General features: G+C 42.6%; 1 protein-coding gene across 1 annotated transcript; it reads right to left on the bottom strand.

Annotated features, from left to right (window-relative positions):
- Positions 1-13731: 13731 nt before the first annotated feature.
- edn1 (endothelin 1) lies at positions 13732-17250 on the bottom strand. Its single transcript, XM_021560103.2, has 5 exons — positions 16917-17250; positions 16462-16621; positions 16208-16357; positions 15720-15836; positions 13732-14776 (listed from the first exon to the last, which is right to left on the bottom strand). The coding sequence occupies exons 1-5, from the start codon at positions 16975-16977 to the stop codon at positions 14656-14658; spliced, it is 609 nt and encodes a 202-aa protein (XP_021415778.2). The 5' UTR covers positions 16978-17250; the 3' UTR covers positions 13732-14655.
- Between the last annotated feature and the right edge of the window lie 23 nt (positions 17251-17273).

The raw sequence follows: 17273 nt of genomic DNA, 5'->3' as shown, positions 1-17273 counted from the left end.
CTTCGGAGGCTCATGGAGGAACCCGAGTAATCTCAAATCCTCTTGGGGACTTCCGGAGTTCATCAGATGTAAGGTGGGATCCTTGAGTGAGCGATTGGGACCGCAATTAGATCTCTCCTCCCTCCTACATTCCCGTAGCCGGCCATCGATCCAGATGGTTAAAGAGATGAGTGAATCTAGATCCTTTCGGTAGTTCCTGGGCTGAAAGCTCGTCCTTTACTTCCTCCAATAATCTGTGCAGAAACATGCCGAACAGCGCTTCCGGGTTCCAGGCACCCTCCACTGCTAGTGTAAGGAAATCCACTGCATAGTCTTCCACACTGAGGGAGTCCTGCCGAAACTGGAGGGTAGTTAGCGGGGTTCCTGGGAAACCGGGGTGATAGCGCTGCTACCAGCCAGGTTACTGAGGGGCTGGGAGGTTACCATCATGGTAGGCTGCCTGGTATGGAACCCATGGAATTGTTCCCGCAATGCGAACAATGCTAGGTCGTGACATTCGGCCATGTCCTGGAACCCTTCCATCAGACCGCGAAGCAACTCCTCGTGTCTACTAAAGAGTCTCCTTGGGAGGAGATGGTGTTGAGGAGCTGGTCCAAGTCTGCTGGGCCAGTTCATACGATCACGTTTCAGGTAAGACCCAAATGAAGACTGTGTTGAAGTATTACAGCAACAGGGCAGGCAAACGACAGGTCAAGGCAGGCAGGGGTCAATAATCCAGAGTAGTGGCAGAGGCACAGGACGGTAGGCTCAGGATCTATCTTACTTTGCTCCATTCATTTTGCCTCGATCTTGACTAGTCTTCCAGTCCCTGCCACTGAATAACATCCTCACAGCATGATGCTGCAACCACCATGCTTCACCGTAGGGATGGTGCCAGGTTTCCTTCAGATGTAACGCTTGAGAATCATGCCAAAGAGTTACATTTTGGTTTCATCAGACCAAAGAATCTTGTTTTTCATGGTCTAAGAGTCTTTAGGAGCCTTTTGGCTAACTCCAAGTGGGCACTCATGTGACTTTTATTGAGGAGTGGCTTCCTTCTGGCCACTCTACCATAAAGTCTTGATTGGTGGAGTGCTGCAGAGATGGTTTTCCTTCTGGAAGGTTCTCCCGTCTCCACAGAGGAACTCTAGAGCTCTGTCACAGTGGCCATTGGGTTCTTGGTCACCTTCCTGACCCAGGCACTTCTCCTCCGATTGCTCAGTTTGGCCGGGGTGCCAGCTCTAGGAAGAGTCTTGGTGGTTCAAAACTTCTTCCATTTAAGAATGATGGAGGCAACTGTGTTCTTGGGGACCTTCAATGCTGCAGAAATGTTTTGGTAACCTTTCCCAGTTCTGTGCCTCGACACAATCCTATCTCGAGGCTCTATGGACAATTCCTTCGAACTCAGGGCTTGGTTTTGCTCTGACATGCACTTTCAACTGTGGGACCTTATATAGACAGGTGTGTGAATTTCCAAACCATGTCTAATCAATTGAATTTACCACAGGTGTACTCCAATTAAGGTGTAGAAACATCTCAAGGATGATCAATGGAAACAATGTGCACCTGAGCTCAATTTCGAGTCTCATAGCAAAGGTTCTGAATATACAGTGCCTTGCGAAAGTATTTGGCCCCCTTGAACTTTGCAACCTTTTGCCACATTTCAGGCTTCAAACATAAAGATAGAAAACTGTATTTTTTTGTGAAGAATCAACAACAAGTGGGACACAATCATGAAGTGGAACGACATTTATTGGATATTTCAAACTTTTTTAACAAATCGAAAACTGAAAAATTGGGCGTGCAAAATTATTCAGCCCCCTTAAGTTAATACTTTGTAGCGCCACCTTTTGCTGCGATTGCAGCTGTAAGTCGCTTGGGGTATGTCTCTATCAGTTTTGCACATCGAGAGACTGACATTTTTTCCCATTCCTCCTTGCAAAACAGCTCGAGCTCAGTGAGGTTGGATGGAGAGCATTTGTGAACAGCAGTTTTCAGTTCTTTCCACAGATTCTCGATTGGATTCAGGTCTGGACTTTGACTTGGCCATTCTAACACCTGGATATGTTTATTTTTGAACCATTCCATTGTAGATTTTGCTTTATGTTTTGGATAATTGTCTTGTTGGAAGACAAATCTCCGTCCCAGTCTCATCTGATCTGATCTGATTTATTTACTTACTTACTTACTTACTTATTCTTACCTATGTGGAACATAAGGCTGCCTGCCACATGTTGTTTGGGATGGGAGAAGTGGTAGGTTTTCACGACAGTAGGGTTTAAAATTATGATACTGGCTGCTCACTAACATTCTGACCAGACTGCACACACGCATGCGTCTGCATGCGCCATCGCGCCCATGTTGATTGTCCCCCCCACACCAGATGCCATCAGGTCACACAGGTTTAAATATCAAAACAAACTCTGAACCAATTATTTTATTTTGGGGCCAGGTCGAAAAGCATGAAACATTTATGGCAATTAAGCTAGCTAGCTTGCTGTTGCTAGCTATTTTGTTCTGGGATATAAACATTGGATTGTTATTTTACCTGAAATGCACAAGATCCTCTACTCTGACAATCAATCCACAGATAAAACGGTAAATCAAATTTGTTTCTCGTCATCTCTCCTCCTTCCTTCAGGCTTATTTTTCTTCTTTGGACTTTATATGGCGATTGGCAACCAACTTTACAGCATTACTACAACCGACTGGAGTGTGGACCTCAATTCATCTTTCAATCACCCACGTGGGTATATGCTCCTAAAAACCAATGAGGAGATTTGAGAGGTAGGACTTGCAGTGATATGAACATCACAAATAGATCCAAGTTCTATTTTAGCACCCAGCTACGCACACGCTCGCTGGCATGCGCGAGCATTGTAAGTGCAATGATTGAACAACATGTATGTCTACATTTATTTTGCAACGAGACGCGAGCAGTGTGTTCAGCATTTAAGGCGCTGGAGAATAACAAATACTCCTTAAAAAATGGATTGAAATACATGTTTTGATACAGTATGTTATGTCATGCTGCTACTGTTAGTGTGCACACAGTACATATTTTGTTTATTTGCATATTTCATAAAAACCCAAACATTATGGTCTGCGTGTCTCAAGTCAATTCCATGCTATGCTAACATATTAAGGACTTAATAATAAGGATGATTAATTGACAAATGTGCTAGCTCTGGAACAGATCAAACACATGGAACGGCTGGGGGTCCCCGAGGAGAGGTTTGAGAACCCCGGGGATAGGTTACTGGGTCTGGCCTTCCTATATCAAGGACTCGTAAATCGTAAATCGAGTAAATTGGGTGAAATATGAAGGCTGGGCCATACGGACACAAAACAAGGGGGAGAAGGATAAGAATGACCTCATGGGCCACCGTCCCTACCTTCTGTCTCCCTCTGAGTCCTGAGGAATGCGTCCCAAGTGGCAACCTATTCCCTATATAGTGCACTACATTTGACCAGGCCCCCCTATGAAGTGAACTATATAAGCAATAGGGTGTCATTTTGGATACAGCCAAGGACCCCCCCCCCCAAAAAAAAGAAAGGTCACAATTTCATGAATGGCATCCTAAATAGCCCCCCTCATAAAAGGCTTGTTCAGGGCCCCTGAATGGAGCAGGTAGGTACATGGCCTGCACTTGAAAGTAGCAGTGAGAGGGGTGAGGGAGAGAGACCTTTGTGTGTATGTGCTTTGGAGGCATTCTTCCTTTCTATCAGTCAGACCCCCGGAACAAAGAAAACAGGTGGCCATACTGTCGTTTTCCGCTTAATTTCACAGCCAAACACTAACAGGCTGGTGGAGAGAGGGAAGGAAAGCCTCCAGTTCCTTCTCTCTCTCTGCTGTTTGCTTTGCCATCCTTTGTGTACGATTAAGCTCTCTCTCTCTCTCTCTCTCTCTCTCTCTCTCTCTCTCTCTCTCTCTCTCTCTCTCTCTCTCTCTCTCTCTCTCTCTCTCTCTCTCTCTCTCTCTCTCTATATATATATATATATATATATATATATATATATATATATATATATATATATATATATATATATATATATATATACACACACACACCCTGGTGATCTATGATCTTTATCTCCAAACCTTCAAAGTGTTAGAAAGTCTCAAATGAAGTAATATGCCCTCACTGATGTACTCACCTATACATTCAGACATACACATAGAGATTCTGTATAATGCAACACCACAAATGAACTTAATTTGCAAGTCCTTTAGGGTTAATGGTGTTCCTGTTAGTTGTTTGGGTTAGTTGTGTGACTGAGACAGAGAGACTTATTAATAATTTGACCGATATGCTGTTGACAAAGTGCGCTCTTCATTTTGGGACTTTATTTCAACGTACAACTACATAGTGCAAGTGCAGACAATATTGTTTTGGTTCTGCAGCCAGATAGCTTCCCTGAAGCCAGTGTGGGGAGATTCAAAGGTACCTGTTACAATACATGCAGACATACATGCAGACACATTCTCTTAATATACTTTTACTGTACATGGAGGAATTACAGTAATGTGTTGCATAAAATGTTTTTTTTTGCCTTATTACCGTATTAATCACACCATTGACGAAAAATTTACAAATAAATGAAATGACACAAGGATTTGAAACTGGAGGTATTCATGTTAGAGGAGAGCGAAATAGTGAATCCCAGAAGAACCAAATGAAACATGTCGTCAGTTTTTGTTTTGTGTGTGTCTGTGAGCGTGGTATGCAGCGTCAAGTGGGGGAACGGGGGCCTTAGGTTGAGACTGGCAGCTAGGTTTGAAAAAGCTGCACCGCCCTGAAATAAAAACACAGCCAGGAATGTGTAACCTCTCATTTGGAAAATACCATTACTCGTTCTCAGGTATCACCCAGAGAGAGAGTGTGTGTGTGTGTGTGAGAGAGAGAGAGAGAGAGAGAGAGAGAGACTGTACCAAAGCCACCCCAGGAAAGCTAATGAGTAGACACTATGTCCTCTAATGTCATCATAATAGTTTCCTAATATGAAACCGTGCCTGCCAGGTGTGGAGACCACGTTTGAAGTGTAGTTTCCATTTGTTTTGGATGGGTCACCCCCCATTAGTATTGTTATTGCCTGACATACCTGGGTTGAAATAATATTTGAGTACAAGTTATTGGTTGTGCTCTATATTGAACTCTTATGACAATTGTATTGCAGTGTGATATGCTGCTTGTTTGTCTGAATGTACATTTATTTTGTTACCATATAAAGCCTCTTTCTTTAATCGGCTCTGATGGAAATGATGAATAATAGGCATGGATTCAAAATGTGATGTCAAAAAAAACAAGTGTTAATGCACTTTGAGTTTTCCAATGGATTTGCTGAGGGATAGAGGGTGACTCGTCGGAGGGGAATAAGGATTAGGATTAGAGCATTCCTCCTGGGATAGGTAGGTCTGCTCCACAACAACAACATCCAGAGGTTCATCCAAAAGTGTGCGGCACCAATTCTAATCACTTACTCAGCACGCCAACTGGCATCACTCCAGTGTTTATTAGTAGGTAGGTGTGTGTGTGTGTGTGTGTGTGTGTGTGTGTGTGTGTGTGTGTGTGTGTGTGTGTGTGTGTGTGTGTGTGTGTGTGTGTGTGTGTGTGTGTGTGTGTGTGTGTGTGTGTGTGTGTGTGTGTGTGTGTGTGTGTGTATCACCTGTCATTGAGACACAGGGTCACCGGAGTGCCCAGGGGCCTTCTCTTTGCTTGACAGGATCAGAACTCTAGTTTTCCACGCAAGGACGCTTGAAGCGTGGAGGCAGTAGTACATCAATAGACCTAAAAAGAACATCACCATGGAAAAAAATCTAATGTTAAGCATGCTTTTCATGGCTGTCGTCAACATATTGTTAATCTTTAGGCAACTAAACACCAGTTTCCCATACAAAGATCCTTGAGCTTCAGAGGCAGTAAGTAGCATATCATCTACAGAACATCACCAAGGCTACAATCTTCATAAGCTGTAGTCAACAAAATATTAATCCATAGAAAACTAGCTAAACCCTTTCTGGGCTTTGCACTTTGTACAGACCTGTAGTAAAATGCCTGCATAGCTTACATCTTTGACCTAGGCCTGCACAAATCAGATCAAAGCGGTTTGATGTTTACATCCCGGGTGCATCTTCTTTGTAGCAGTGCAAAGATGTCAACACACCCATCATTCCTGGAAGGATCCAGTATTTATAGATCGCATTTCCAACCCAGCACCCGTATTGTTGTTACTCCCATATTTCCTTTCCCTGGCTCCCTCTGGATCTGAGTGTCACAAACTTGTGACCTTCCTCTGAACCCAATCTCATTAAGTGTTACAGGACCAAGCTTATTATTAGGCCTACCCTATTAATTTTAAATCTATCTAATGAATTACCTCATTGACATTCTCTTGCTCTTGCTACGTCTCTATACCTTTCTGCTCCAAATTTAACAGCTATCTCTACTCCAATATCTGAAATAATCAGAGGAAATGAAACATTTCTCAGTGGGTCTATTCCGAGTCAGTGACAACTTCCTCTTTAATACAGTATTCCACTGATACAGGCCTAAATGCATCACCAGACAAAGTAATTTGATTGGCTGAGATTAAATGTCAAATACGACAGCAGGTAGCCCTTAAGCAGGGCACTAACCCCTAGTTGCTCTGGATAAGTGTTGACTAAAATGTGAAGATTGTTTGATTTATGGTAAAATAATGTTACAGTTTCACCATGTTTCTTTTTCACAATGTTGGCACAAAAGATGAGTCACGAAATGAACATGATAATCCAAAAATACTGCCCGAATGCTGCCAGGAACTACTGACTGTATACGCAGAAATTCTAGTGAGGCACCGACAGCAATAATAGTTGTTATCACTTACTAAATCATGAATAGTGTCAGATCAAACCACAACTTGTTTGTGGGACAATGGAAGGGCAACACCATCTGGCCAGGACTGTGAATTCAAACCCTACCATTAACAATCACTTTATGTGTATTCCAAATGGCACCATATTATAGTGCACTACATTGACCAGGGCCCATAGAGCACTATATAGGGAATAGGGTGCAATTTGGGACACAGTCCTTGGCATAAACCAAAACAATGAAAGGCCACTAACACAAAAGAACACAGAGCAGAGAAAGAACGAACCCTGAGCAGCAGAGTACACAATGAGACTAACCCACTAGTTTATCACTTGGCAGTAGTCCTGTCATAACAACTACCCATGGTTCTTAGTGTTGTTGTCCCGGGCCGCCCGCCGTTGGCAGCGTGATCGAGGAGGCTCTGAGCTTGTGCCCCGTCCATGCCCTGATTAAAAGCCTAGGGCTGTGTTCCAAAGGCACCCCATTTCGTAAATAGGTCACTACTTGGATACGGAGCCCAGCACCCTATTCCCAGGGCTCAATAGGGCTTTGGTCAAAAGTAGTGCACTATATAGGGAATAGGGTGCCGTTTGAGACGCATTCTAGGTATGTCTTGGGTCAATATTGCATCCTCTCCAGCCTGGTACTTTGGCACAGATGGCACAATTGCTGTTGCTGCATTGTTTAACTACTGCTATTTTGTGGACATTTATCAATTGGTAGCTGTGAGAAATCAATGAGGAGAAGCATGAAAAAGTCCTGATTGTCACCAGCTCTTTAGGTGAGGTCATAACAGAGCATGTTGATCACCCCATTTGGTATTGTAACAGGTGCTCAACTTTGCCCTAATTAATAGGCTACTGACTTTCATAACAGGTGGTGACATAGCAGATTTGGCATGCACTGTGATTCATCTTTGTAATTAACCTGATATTGATATCATTCCTGCATGCATCATCTACCTACTAATCTGGTCCAACGAGCCAACTACTGTCTCTCTCTCTCAGTCGCAAATGAGCCTGAGGACGAGGTTATCCACCTATACTTGTAGTATGAATAATGCAGCACACGGGAGTCGAAAGTGAAGAAAATTAGTTAATTACACTTCACAGGTAATAGTTGCCCATGTCAATTCAGGGTGTGTATCTAGTATTTCAAGTAATTCTTTATAACGAGCAGCTCTACGGTAAACAGTACAGAAGTTCCAGTAATTGTACTGGCTCTCAGTATACAGATTGAACCCTTGCCGTAATTACAGCATTTTTAATACATTTGCTGTGGAGCTACAGAGAGAGAGAGAGAGAAATAGAGAGAGATAGAGAGAGAGAGAGAGAGAGAGAGAGAGAGAGAGAGAGAGAGAGAGAGAGAGAGAGAGAGAGAGAGAGAGAGAGAGAGAGAGAGAGAGAGAGAGAGAGAGAGAGAGAGAGAGAGAGAGAGAGAGAGAGAGAGAGAGAGCTTGTTCGGCACCTGCATACCAATGTACACAAAGGATGGCAAAGCAAACAGCAACACTGTAGGTTTTACCACCAAGTTTTACCATCATTTGGGACGCATCACAAGTGTTACAATGTGTGCTAAATGACTCTCGGAAAGGTAATCCCGAAGTTATATATATCTATTATATAAGGGTGATTTACTGTAGATAGCAAAATGCACACTTCATTCCAATACGCTTATCAGACTCAATGTTGCGAGAGAAAAGCAAGATTACACCTCCACGGGGGAGAAGCATCCGGGTGCAGATGATGCATACTGATGACACCTGGTCGGTATGTGCGCACGCAACCTGAACTCGTGATGTGTTCCAAGGTCTCGGGGTGCTACGCACATACCAGCCGGCGCACTAGCTCTGATCCATTGTGTTATATTAGTACGTTAATATCGTAGTGGTCGACGTTGGGAGAGCAATTACTTTACATATGAAGTAGGAGAGCTAGCTAGCTATGTGTTCAGGATGAATTTTGTTTTTATAATTTTTTATATAATATTAATACCAAAGATCACAACAACCAAGCAACCACTGTTGCTTGTGCGTTAACTGCCTGTCATCTTAAAAAATTGCTACACTCGCTAGCTAGCTAGTAGTTTAGCTAACTAGCTAGCAAAGATACTGGTAACTAGCCCCTGTCGTCTGTGCTACTAGCTAGCTAGTAGTGTCTAATTCTAAGAGTAACTTCACCACACCTGCTGTTGGTGGAGGTAAGGCACCATCCTCTCTGGCACCATTCCACATCCTGTCTCATCTCGCGTGTCTGACAGCATCTGTGGTATGAGAAGGTACAGTATCTGCTGGAGCCAGACCCAATTGCCACTGGGAGCAATTTATGATCCAGAAAAGAATCCAACATTAAACTGCACCGGGAACTACACTTCACCTGTGGTTTTGGCAAAGGTATTCCTGCTCTACACGGTATTAACATTATGGCGTGACGCTCCTGATCCAAAAATACGACTACCTGCAGCTAATTCCTCTGGTTGGGGCTTTTGTTGTGAGAAGACAGGCAGGTAGGGCAGGCAGGCGTTGCTCTCTCTGGATAACAGGCCTTGAGGCATTCTCTTGTCTGTCGTTGATTAACTTTACAGATGATAAATAATTACATCTAGAACCTTTCATGAGTAATGCCTGTCGTTATGTATGGCCTATGTAAAACCTGTAAATTAAAAATGCAAAAAGATCATGTACATTCAGTGACGGTTTCCCGGACACAGTTTAAGCAAGTTCAATGAAGAATCTCCATCCAAAATAGTTTTTTTGTCCAGGATTAGGCTTTATCTGTGGCCGGGACACCGCCGCTCAAGGTACAGAGTACTGTACATGAAGTTGCCTATTTCAAATATTTCATAAGATTGCATGTTAAAACATAGAATGCTTGAACAAGATAGCATTGCCCTATTGTTGATCTCACAGAACCACCATTAGAGTACTGTGGCTGTTTATGAACTATTCTGAAAATGTTTTAGGGATATTCCACAGGACTGCTCCTCAGTTGTTGTGCTCCTAGCTGAAATAACTGGAAACAGCTAGAGAGTGACTGGGCTTGGCAGAACTGAGAGAGAGAGAGAGAGAGATAGAGAGAGAGAGAGAGCAGGATTACTGCAGCATTCAGACATACTGACTGACTGACAGAGTGCTGAATGATAGCTGTCTGCATATTCCCATAATCACGCCTGAGAAGTGTGCACCAGGGCACATAGAGGATCAGTAAGGTTAGTCCCTGTGGTCGAGCAGGGTTTTGTGAGATCTGTTGGCACTGGCGTGGCTGGGAGTTGGATAACAGGGTGTGTGCAGGTAGCGAGCGGCTGGGGCAGGGCGGCTGAGGCTAAGGTCTGGCCACCCCTCCCTGACGTATCTAGCACACAGTCCCATTGTTTGCCTCATAGACTCGCAAATTCCTGTCGAGTCGAGGAGATTCCTTGCGGTGTAATGGGCTATTATGTTAGAAGCTGGAACTATTCAAAAGCCTAATGAGTTACACCAAAGCTAATGTCTCTGGGGAGTCCCGTGCAGAGAGGCTGCATAGCTCAGAAGGTGAGGACCATTGTTACAAGGGCTGCTGGGGGCTCGGGGCCTGTCCACGGGTTATTAACCTTTTTTAAGCATCCAGGTACACTGAGGAACTAACAGCTATCCACCACATCACAGCAACACTTTAGAGAAAGGATTAGGGGGTTAACATAACCTCTGCATACTGACGTCATGAAAGGTCATCTTCTCTGTCTTGGGTGAACAGATCCACAGTTTGGAACCTGAATGGAAAAGTACAAAGACCCAGTGAGTCTTTTGAAATGAGTTATCAGGGTTTAGGGGCTGGAGGGCTTTTGGAAAGTTTAAATGGTGATAATGCAATTATAAAGGGCACCACCACCATTATTACTGTTGTCATTATCATCACTACTGACCACTGGCGCAATAAACATAACAGTTATCAAACATCTAGTTAATCTATATCAAGTTAATTTGTGTTCCCCAAGAGAGTGTAAATATCAGCAGATTGATCTCTGATACATCTTTCCCCTGTAGTCAACAGGAAATCCTGTAAAAAAAAACATCAAAGTAGAGACAGTTCTTCAGAACAGGCCAGAGGCACAATGTTTGCTGTTGATTTGTTATTTGGCTAAATAAGCTGGTAAGGAAATGTAGACTTTTCTTCTTCTATTTGCTTGGAGTGTCTCTGGCACCTGTTGTAGCCGGCATCTGATTGACAGATACAAACTAGAGAGGAGGGATCGAATAGTTTGGAAGTAAAGGACTTTAAGAAATGCTGAAGATTTTGTTAAAACATAAAACGTCTATTTTTTTGTAACTCACCACAAACACATGTAACATGCATCGACTGCAAGGCTCAGATTTAAAAGGGGGAAATCAGACAGTTTGAAGCAAAGCAATTTCACCACAGTAATCTCGGCTTTGCAAAAGATGCAGAAAGTGCCCGAGGTGCTGAAAATGACATCAAAGAGCTATCCAGTTCTACTCTCCAGGCTCTAGGCTATTATAGGCTGGCATGTGGCATAACCTCTTCAGTTCCTAATGGCCTGAAAACCACAGTGAGTGATCGCTGCAATGCAGTGAGGAGTCATGTAGTGAGAATTTCACAGTGTAACGAGCATAGTATTGCCCGATTAGCTAAGATGTTTTGACATGCCAATAGACTTCTACAGGGTCTGTTGAAGTTGAACCCTGAGATAATCCAACAGAGTATACCACTCAATACAGAACATACACTGAGTGTACAAACCTTTTGCACTCAGAACAGCCTCAATTTGTTGGGGCATGGACTCTACAAGGTATCAAAGGCGTTCCACAGGAATGTTGGCCCATGTTCTCCAATGCTTCCCACAGTTGTGTCAAGTTGGCTGGAGGTCCTTTGGGTGGTGGACCATTCTTGATACACACAGGAAACTGAATGGCACACATAAACAATCCATGTTTCAATTGTCTCAAGGCTTTAACATCCTTCTTTAACCTGTCTCCTCCCCTTCATCTACACTGATTGAAATGCATTTAACAAGTTGCATCAATAAGAGATCAAAGCCTTCGCCTGGATTCACCTGGTCAGTCCATATCACGAAGAGAGCAGGTGTTCATAATGTTTTGTACACTTAGTGTAGGCCCCTGGTCAAATGTCAGATATTATGTTCTAGTTTAGTAACTTACATATAACCCGCACACATGTATGTTACAAAACTAAAGAACAACCATTACATTCAGTGAGCCAACGCATCTTTACAGAGCTGCCCCTGATTGTCAATCAGCCAGTGAAAAACAACACAGAGTATGGAGGACAGTTTAAATGTAGTCCCGGGTCACACACACACACACTGGCCCCAATCACTGCTCTTATTGAGTTCTATGGGCCTGTAGTGAATCTGCGTCACATATGGCACCCATTTCCCCACATAATGCTGATAGGGCTCTGGTCAAAAGTATTACACTATATAGGGAATAAGGTGCCATTTAGGATAGGGCAGTCAGTGGAGGGGATAATAGCAAGGGCTGATTAGAATGAAAAGAAAAGGAATGCAAGGGGTATCTGCTGTGGTGTCAGGAGTTTGGGGTATATTGTGGAGGAGGAACAAGGACACTAAGGTCCTTCGGGCTTGGTAAAGGCTGATTAAGAGATGCCAGCTGTAAATGATGGCTTTTATGTCTCAACAGAGAGACTGGAGGAAGGTGGGTCTCTAAGGCCAGGGCTGGTGTTAGAGAATGGCTTCAAAGGCTTTATTAAGCTGTTTATGTGTACATTTTGCTGTGTCACAACTCACTTGTCTCAGAAAATGGGTGTCAGATAGCCTAAAGATTAAGAGCGTTGGGCCGGTAACTAAAAGGTTGCTGTTTGAATCCCCAGGCTGGCTAGGTGAAAAGATCTGTAGATATGCACTTAACCCTAATTACTCCTGTAAATCAATCTGGATAGGAGTATCTGTAACATTCATAAGAAGGACTACAATGTACAGTTAATTGTCCTAAAATTGACATATTTCTTGATTGAAATGGAGATGAAAAGCACCTCTGACTAGCTACAATTATGCAGTAACCTAAGCAATGCATGTAACTTTTGTCCTGGTATTCACACAAGAGATACTCCCTTGCAGCTGTTTGACAAATTGTAAAGTTTGCATCGGTTTAGCACACTGATTAAAGGTTGAGGTTAGCCTTATTTTTCATATCACGCTTTGGTAAGCTTCCATATAATCATTTTATTTAACACTTTCTCTCTCATTATCCCAGGTCTCCCAACAGTCTCAGAGTGCGTCACAAATGCCACAGTATTCCCTTAAGAGTGCACTACTTGATGCTGGTCAAAAGTAGTGAACTATTTAGGGAGTAGGGTACCATTTGGGATGCAAGCTGGGGCTCAAAGGACTTCTGTTTCTTCCTGTTCTTTATGGATCTCATTATTCACTGTTGACCATATGCTAATATGCATCCCAAATGGCACCCTGTTTCATATATAGTGCACTGCTTTTGACCAGAGCCCCATCAAAAGTAGTGCACTACATAGAGAATAGGAAACCATTTAGGATGCAGACCCAGTCTTCAGAGGCTGCCTGTGGTTGGTATTACCTGGCTGTGTGTAGCAGTGAAGTGAATTGCATGTAAAAACAGCTTTGTGAGTACAGATCCCATTCCCACTGCTGTGGTTTCTCTGCTGCTCTGTAATTCAGATGATAAACAAAGAGGCAAGAGCTCAGACTCGGTGAAAGGTCACTGATCTGAACTCAATCGTTCTAAGGATTATTCATAAATCTGATTTTATCACCTTTTTTTTTATCACTAACCACTTTGATGCATCTCTACAACTACTTGAATTGAACCATCTAATTTGTTGTTTTTGAGAATCCAAACGTGATATGAGTGTAACAGAAGGAATACCAGGAGAGATTTTGTGATTTTAAATTAGTGTGACAATTTATTTCCCTAAGTTTTGCCAAATGTATCTTGGCGACAAAAGCATTTCACAGAAATGACATACAATTATCACATGGACGGGGCCAATATGGCTATAAATAAATTGAATAAATAAAACATAGGGACAGAACAATGCAAACAAATTAATTATTATACAATATGTATAGAGAAATCTCAGACAGCAATAAATAGAACCAAATATAATCAGAAAACGCAAAAGTTCTAATGGATACCCATAAGATCATTTGGAAAGGTCTGTTGTCAAAAGTAGTGAAACTTAGTCAAACTGTGATAACGCCTGAAATCAATCAGCTGTGTTTCTTATGCCAGGTCATAGAGTCAATTCAATAAGTCTATGAGTTTGTGATCTTCTATGAATCCAATGTTTTCTTGAGAGAGCAGACACAAGAACCTTGGACAGGATACACTGTAGTAGCAACAGTGCTTCTGATGCTGTTGTGTAGCTGTCCCTCAAATCCAGTGATAATCAGAGGCATGCATAGAGTAAAGTTTCAGCCATTCAATTTATTAGCTATGATCTGAAGTTCTGTTTGAGGGTTGCTGCTGAAGTCCAAAGGTGTGTCAACAGTACACAGGAGTACAAGTGTCCATCTTTGTCTTTAGGATGTGGTGTCAATAAAGTTGACTCAAGTTCATTGCATTTCTCCTGCATGTGTCTCCAACCATCTGCATCTCTCTGACACTGCACCCACCATCACTGCCATTCACCCCCTTTAATGACCCACACCGTGACTGAGCCAACATGAGGTCCAGTAGCAGGCTTCCTGTGGAGTATCCAATGCATCTTGAGGGACCAAAGCATATGAGTCCCCAATGACAGGTGGATAGAGAGAGATAGGTGAATCTCTGCCCTCTCTGTGTGTGAGACAGAGTATGTGGACATATCCCTTCTCATCTCTCTTCTCGTGCCCTGTGTTGTTGTCCCACCATCAATTCCTCCAGCACCAAGCGAGCTTTGACTGTGGCCTGAAGAGCTGAGGGGGCCATTGCTTTTTGGTCTCTGTATTTCACCCTGGAGAGAAAAAGGAGAGACCCATTAGACACCAATGATTAGACTTAACTCAATTCAATACAACTGTATTTATCCCCTGAAGGGCTATAAAGACTGTTGAATTCAGGTGATGTTTATTTGCATACTAAAACCACAAGATTGGCCTGGCCTGTCAATCAGATGTAGGAACTTAATTTGGTCACCCCGTTGCAGGAGAACTTTCTTGCAATGCAATAAATGTAAACTTGCAGTGTATTTGAGGTTTAAAAGTCCACTTTGAAATTTCAGACTGTGTTTTCCCTTCACGAAAAATGTATATTTACTATAATCCACATAGAGTAATTCACATTTCATGTAGTTGCAGGATTATTTTCCTGCTGTAACAAACTGGCTCAAATTAAGATCCTACATATGTCTCGCCTGCAGGTTTCTTTTGACACATCAAACCTAAATGCTCAGCAATTTGCCATATATGTTTCCATTTTATGAATGTGAGCAGACACTGGCGCCTGACTGAGCGGGGGTAGGTTTCCAACCCTGATGCCACATGAGAAGAGCTGTGCCAGGTGAAGGCTCCATTACAGGGATCACTATGACATTTATGCAAGGGAAAGTGATACATGCCCTCATAGTCTGAGTGGGGAAATTCCATCACATAAATAAATTAGAGAAAGAAAACTGTTTCTTTCTTGTTTCTAAACTTTCACATTCTTACATTTCATATTTCAGTGAGACTCTCTCCCATAATATAATATACTATGCTTGAGGGCCAGCACTCTCTCAAATTACGTCTTTATATCCCCCTTTGATTATACAATGCCTGAGCTTCACAGCGGCACAGATCCTTCTACAGTTTTACCCACGGAGAAAGTATGCACTCTGCTAGATTACGTCTATCTTTCGTGAGGTTATAATTACAATGTCCATTTATTTAGCAAATAGACCTGTGGTATTCTCTTCTTACCTTTTAATCCTACTCGTTTTGGCTGCAAACTTGTGTTTGCACTGATGCCTCTCAGCACAGTCAGCGCCCACGGCGGGGTGGATCGCTGTGTCTGGCGTTACTGCTGCTGCAGCATATCTGAAGAAGAGCGAAAGTACACAAGACATGAACATAGAGTCAGTCGGGTTTCCATTAATCATATCGTTTCGAAACATTTAAGGGGGGGAAATAACAAGACGACGTGTAAACCTGTTCACACAGGTTACGGTGATTTGCATTGTTGACAGCTCAAATGAGAATCGAATTGAATAGATTGCCAAGATAAATAGAAAATGCGTTTTGAAATACCAAGCACGGGTGATTTATCATAAGCTACAATGTTGCAACATCCACATAGCAGTAGCAGAATGGAAAGCGCGTAATTACCCCAAATATTAGGCTAATAACATAATGTAATTTGACATGTTTTAACTAAAGTTATTGGGCTAATATTATATAACATGTTGTACCTCAGGTAAATGTCAAGCTGACAGAAGTTTGTACATGTGCTGTCATCTTCATGGACGCACTTGCAGCGAGGGTCCTGCTTGGAGATGGCGGGATTCTTGATGGCTCGCTTCTTTCTGGAAGCGTTGCCCAGACCGTAGGAAACCACGCGCCTAAAGAAATTAACGAAATTATTAGCCCACTGTAACCAAGCCAGTTACATTACATGTAACAATAGAATAGAAGAAATCAATTGTCGGTCAGAAAAGTGACTTACTCAGGCGTGTTGACCCATATGATGTCCAGGTGACAGAAGTAAACGCACTCCTTGTCCAGGAACGTCGCGCAGGAGCATCGCTTGTTCCTGATGTGGTGCACTGGCACCGGGGTGGCTGTTGTGGAAGCCGCTGTATCCTCTTCCATAGGAACGGATGAGACTGTGATGAAGAAAGTATGTTAATTACGTAAATTGAATACTATTATATTGAAAAACCTATGCCAGAAATTATAACATAAGATGCTATTGCATAGGCTATTGTCATTTATCGACTACGATCGCGCAGTTATTGTGTTGGATTCATTATGCTGCTTCGGGATTAAAGCGTGTAAAATATATGTATTGTTACCTAGCCTATTGTAGCCATTCATGTTAAAAAAGTGAATCAAATAATACTGAAAACACAAGATATTCAATAGTTGCTAAAACATGAGGCTCGTTTTGGAAGATCTTACCCGCATGTAAAATTCCAGAGTACATCATTGACAACATGGAGCAAAGTATTCTAAAATCCATTTTTTTATATTTCTTTAGTACAGTTAAAATAATCTTGTTCACAAAATGGAATATTCCCTTTTTAATGAAAAGGCTCCAAAAAGCCAGCAAAAAGCGACACGGTGCCAACTGCGTAGGTTCGCATACAAGGTACGTTCACAAAGGAGTGCAAAAGCATTCCACTTGCACGGTTCTGTCAGTGCCTCCACATGTGCACCTTCTGCCCTTTATATACTAAGCACTTACCACCTCCTCCCTCCCCCCTGCAGTCGCGTGTAAACAGTTTTGTCCTTTGACTTATTCGTAGACAATGCTGT

Source organism: Oncorhynchus mykiss, chromosome 32, assembly GCF_013265735.2.
Source record: "Oncorhynchus mykiss isolate Arlee chromosome 32, USDA_OmykA_1.1, whole genome shotgun sequence".
Classification (NCBI taxonomy): domain Eukaryota; kingdom Metazoa; phylum Chordata; class Actinopteri; order Salmoniformes; family Salmonidae; genus Oncorhynchus; species Oncorhynchus mykiss.
The sequence above is the reverse complement of the archived record's forward strand: the minus strand, read 5'-3'. Positions and strand labels throughout refer to the sequence as shown.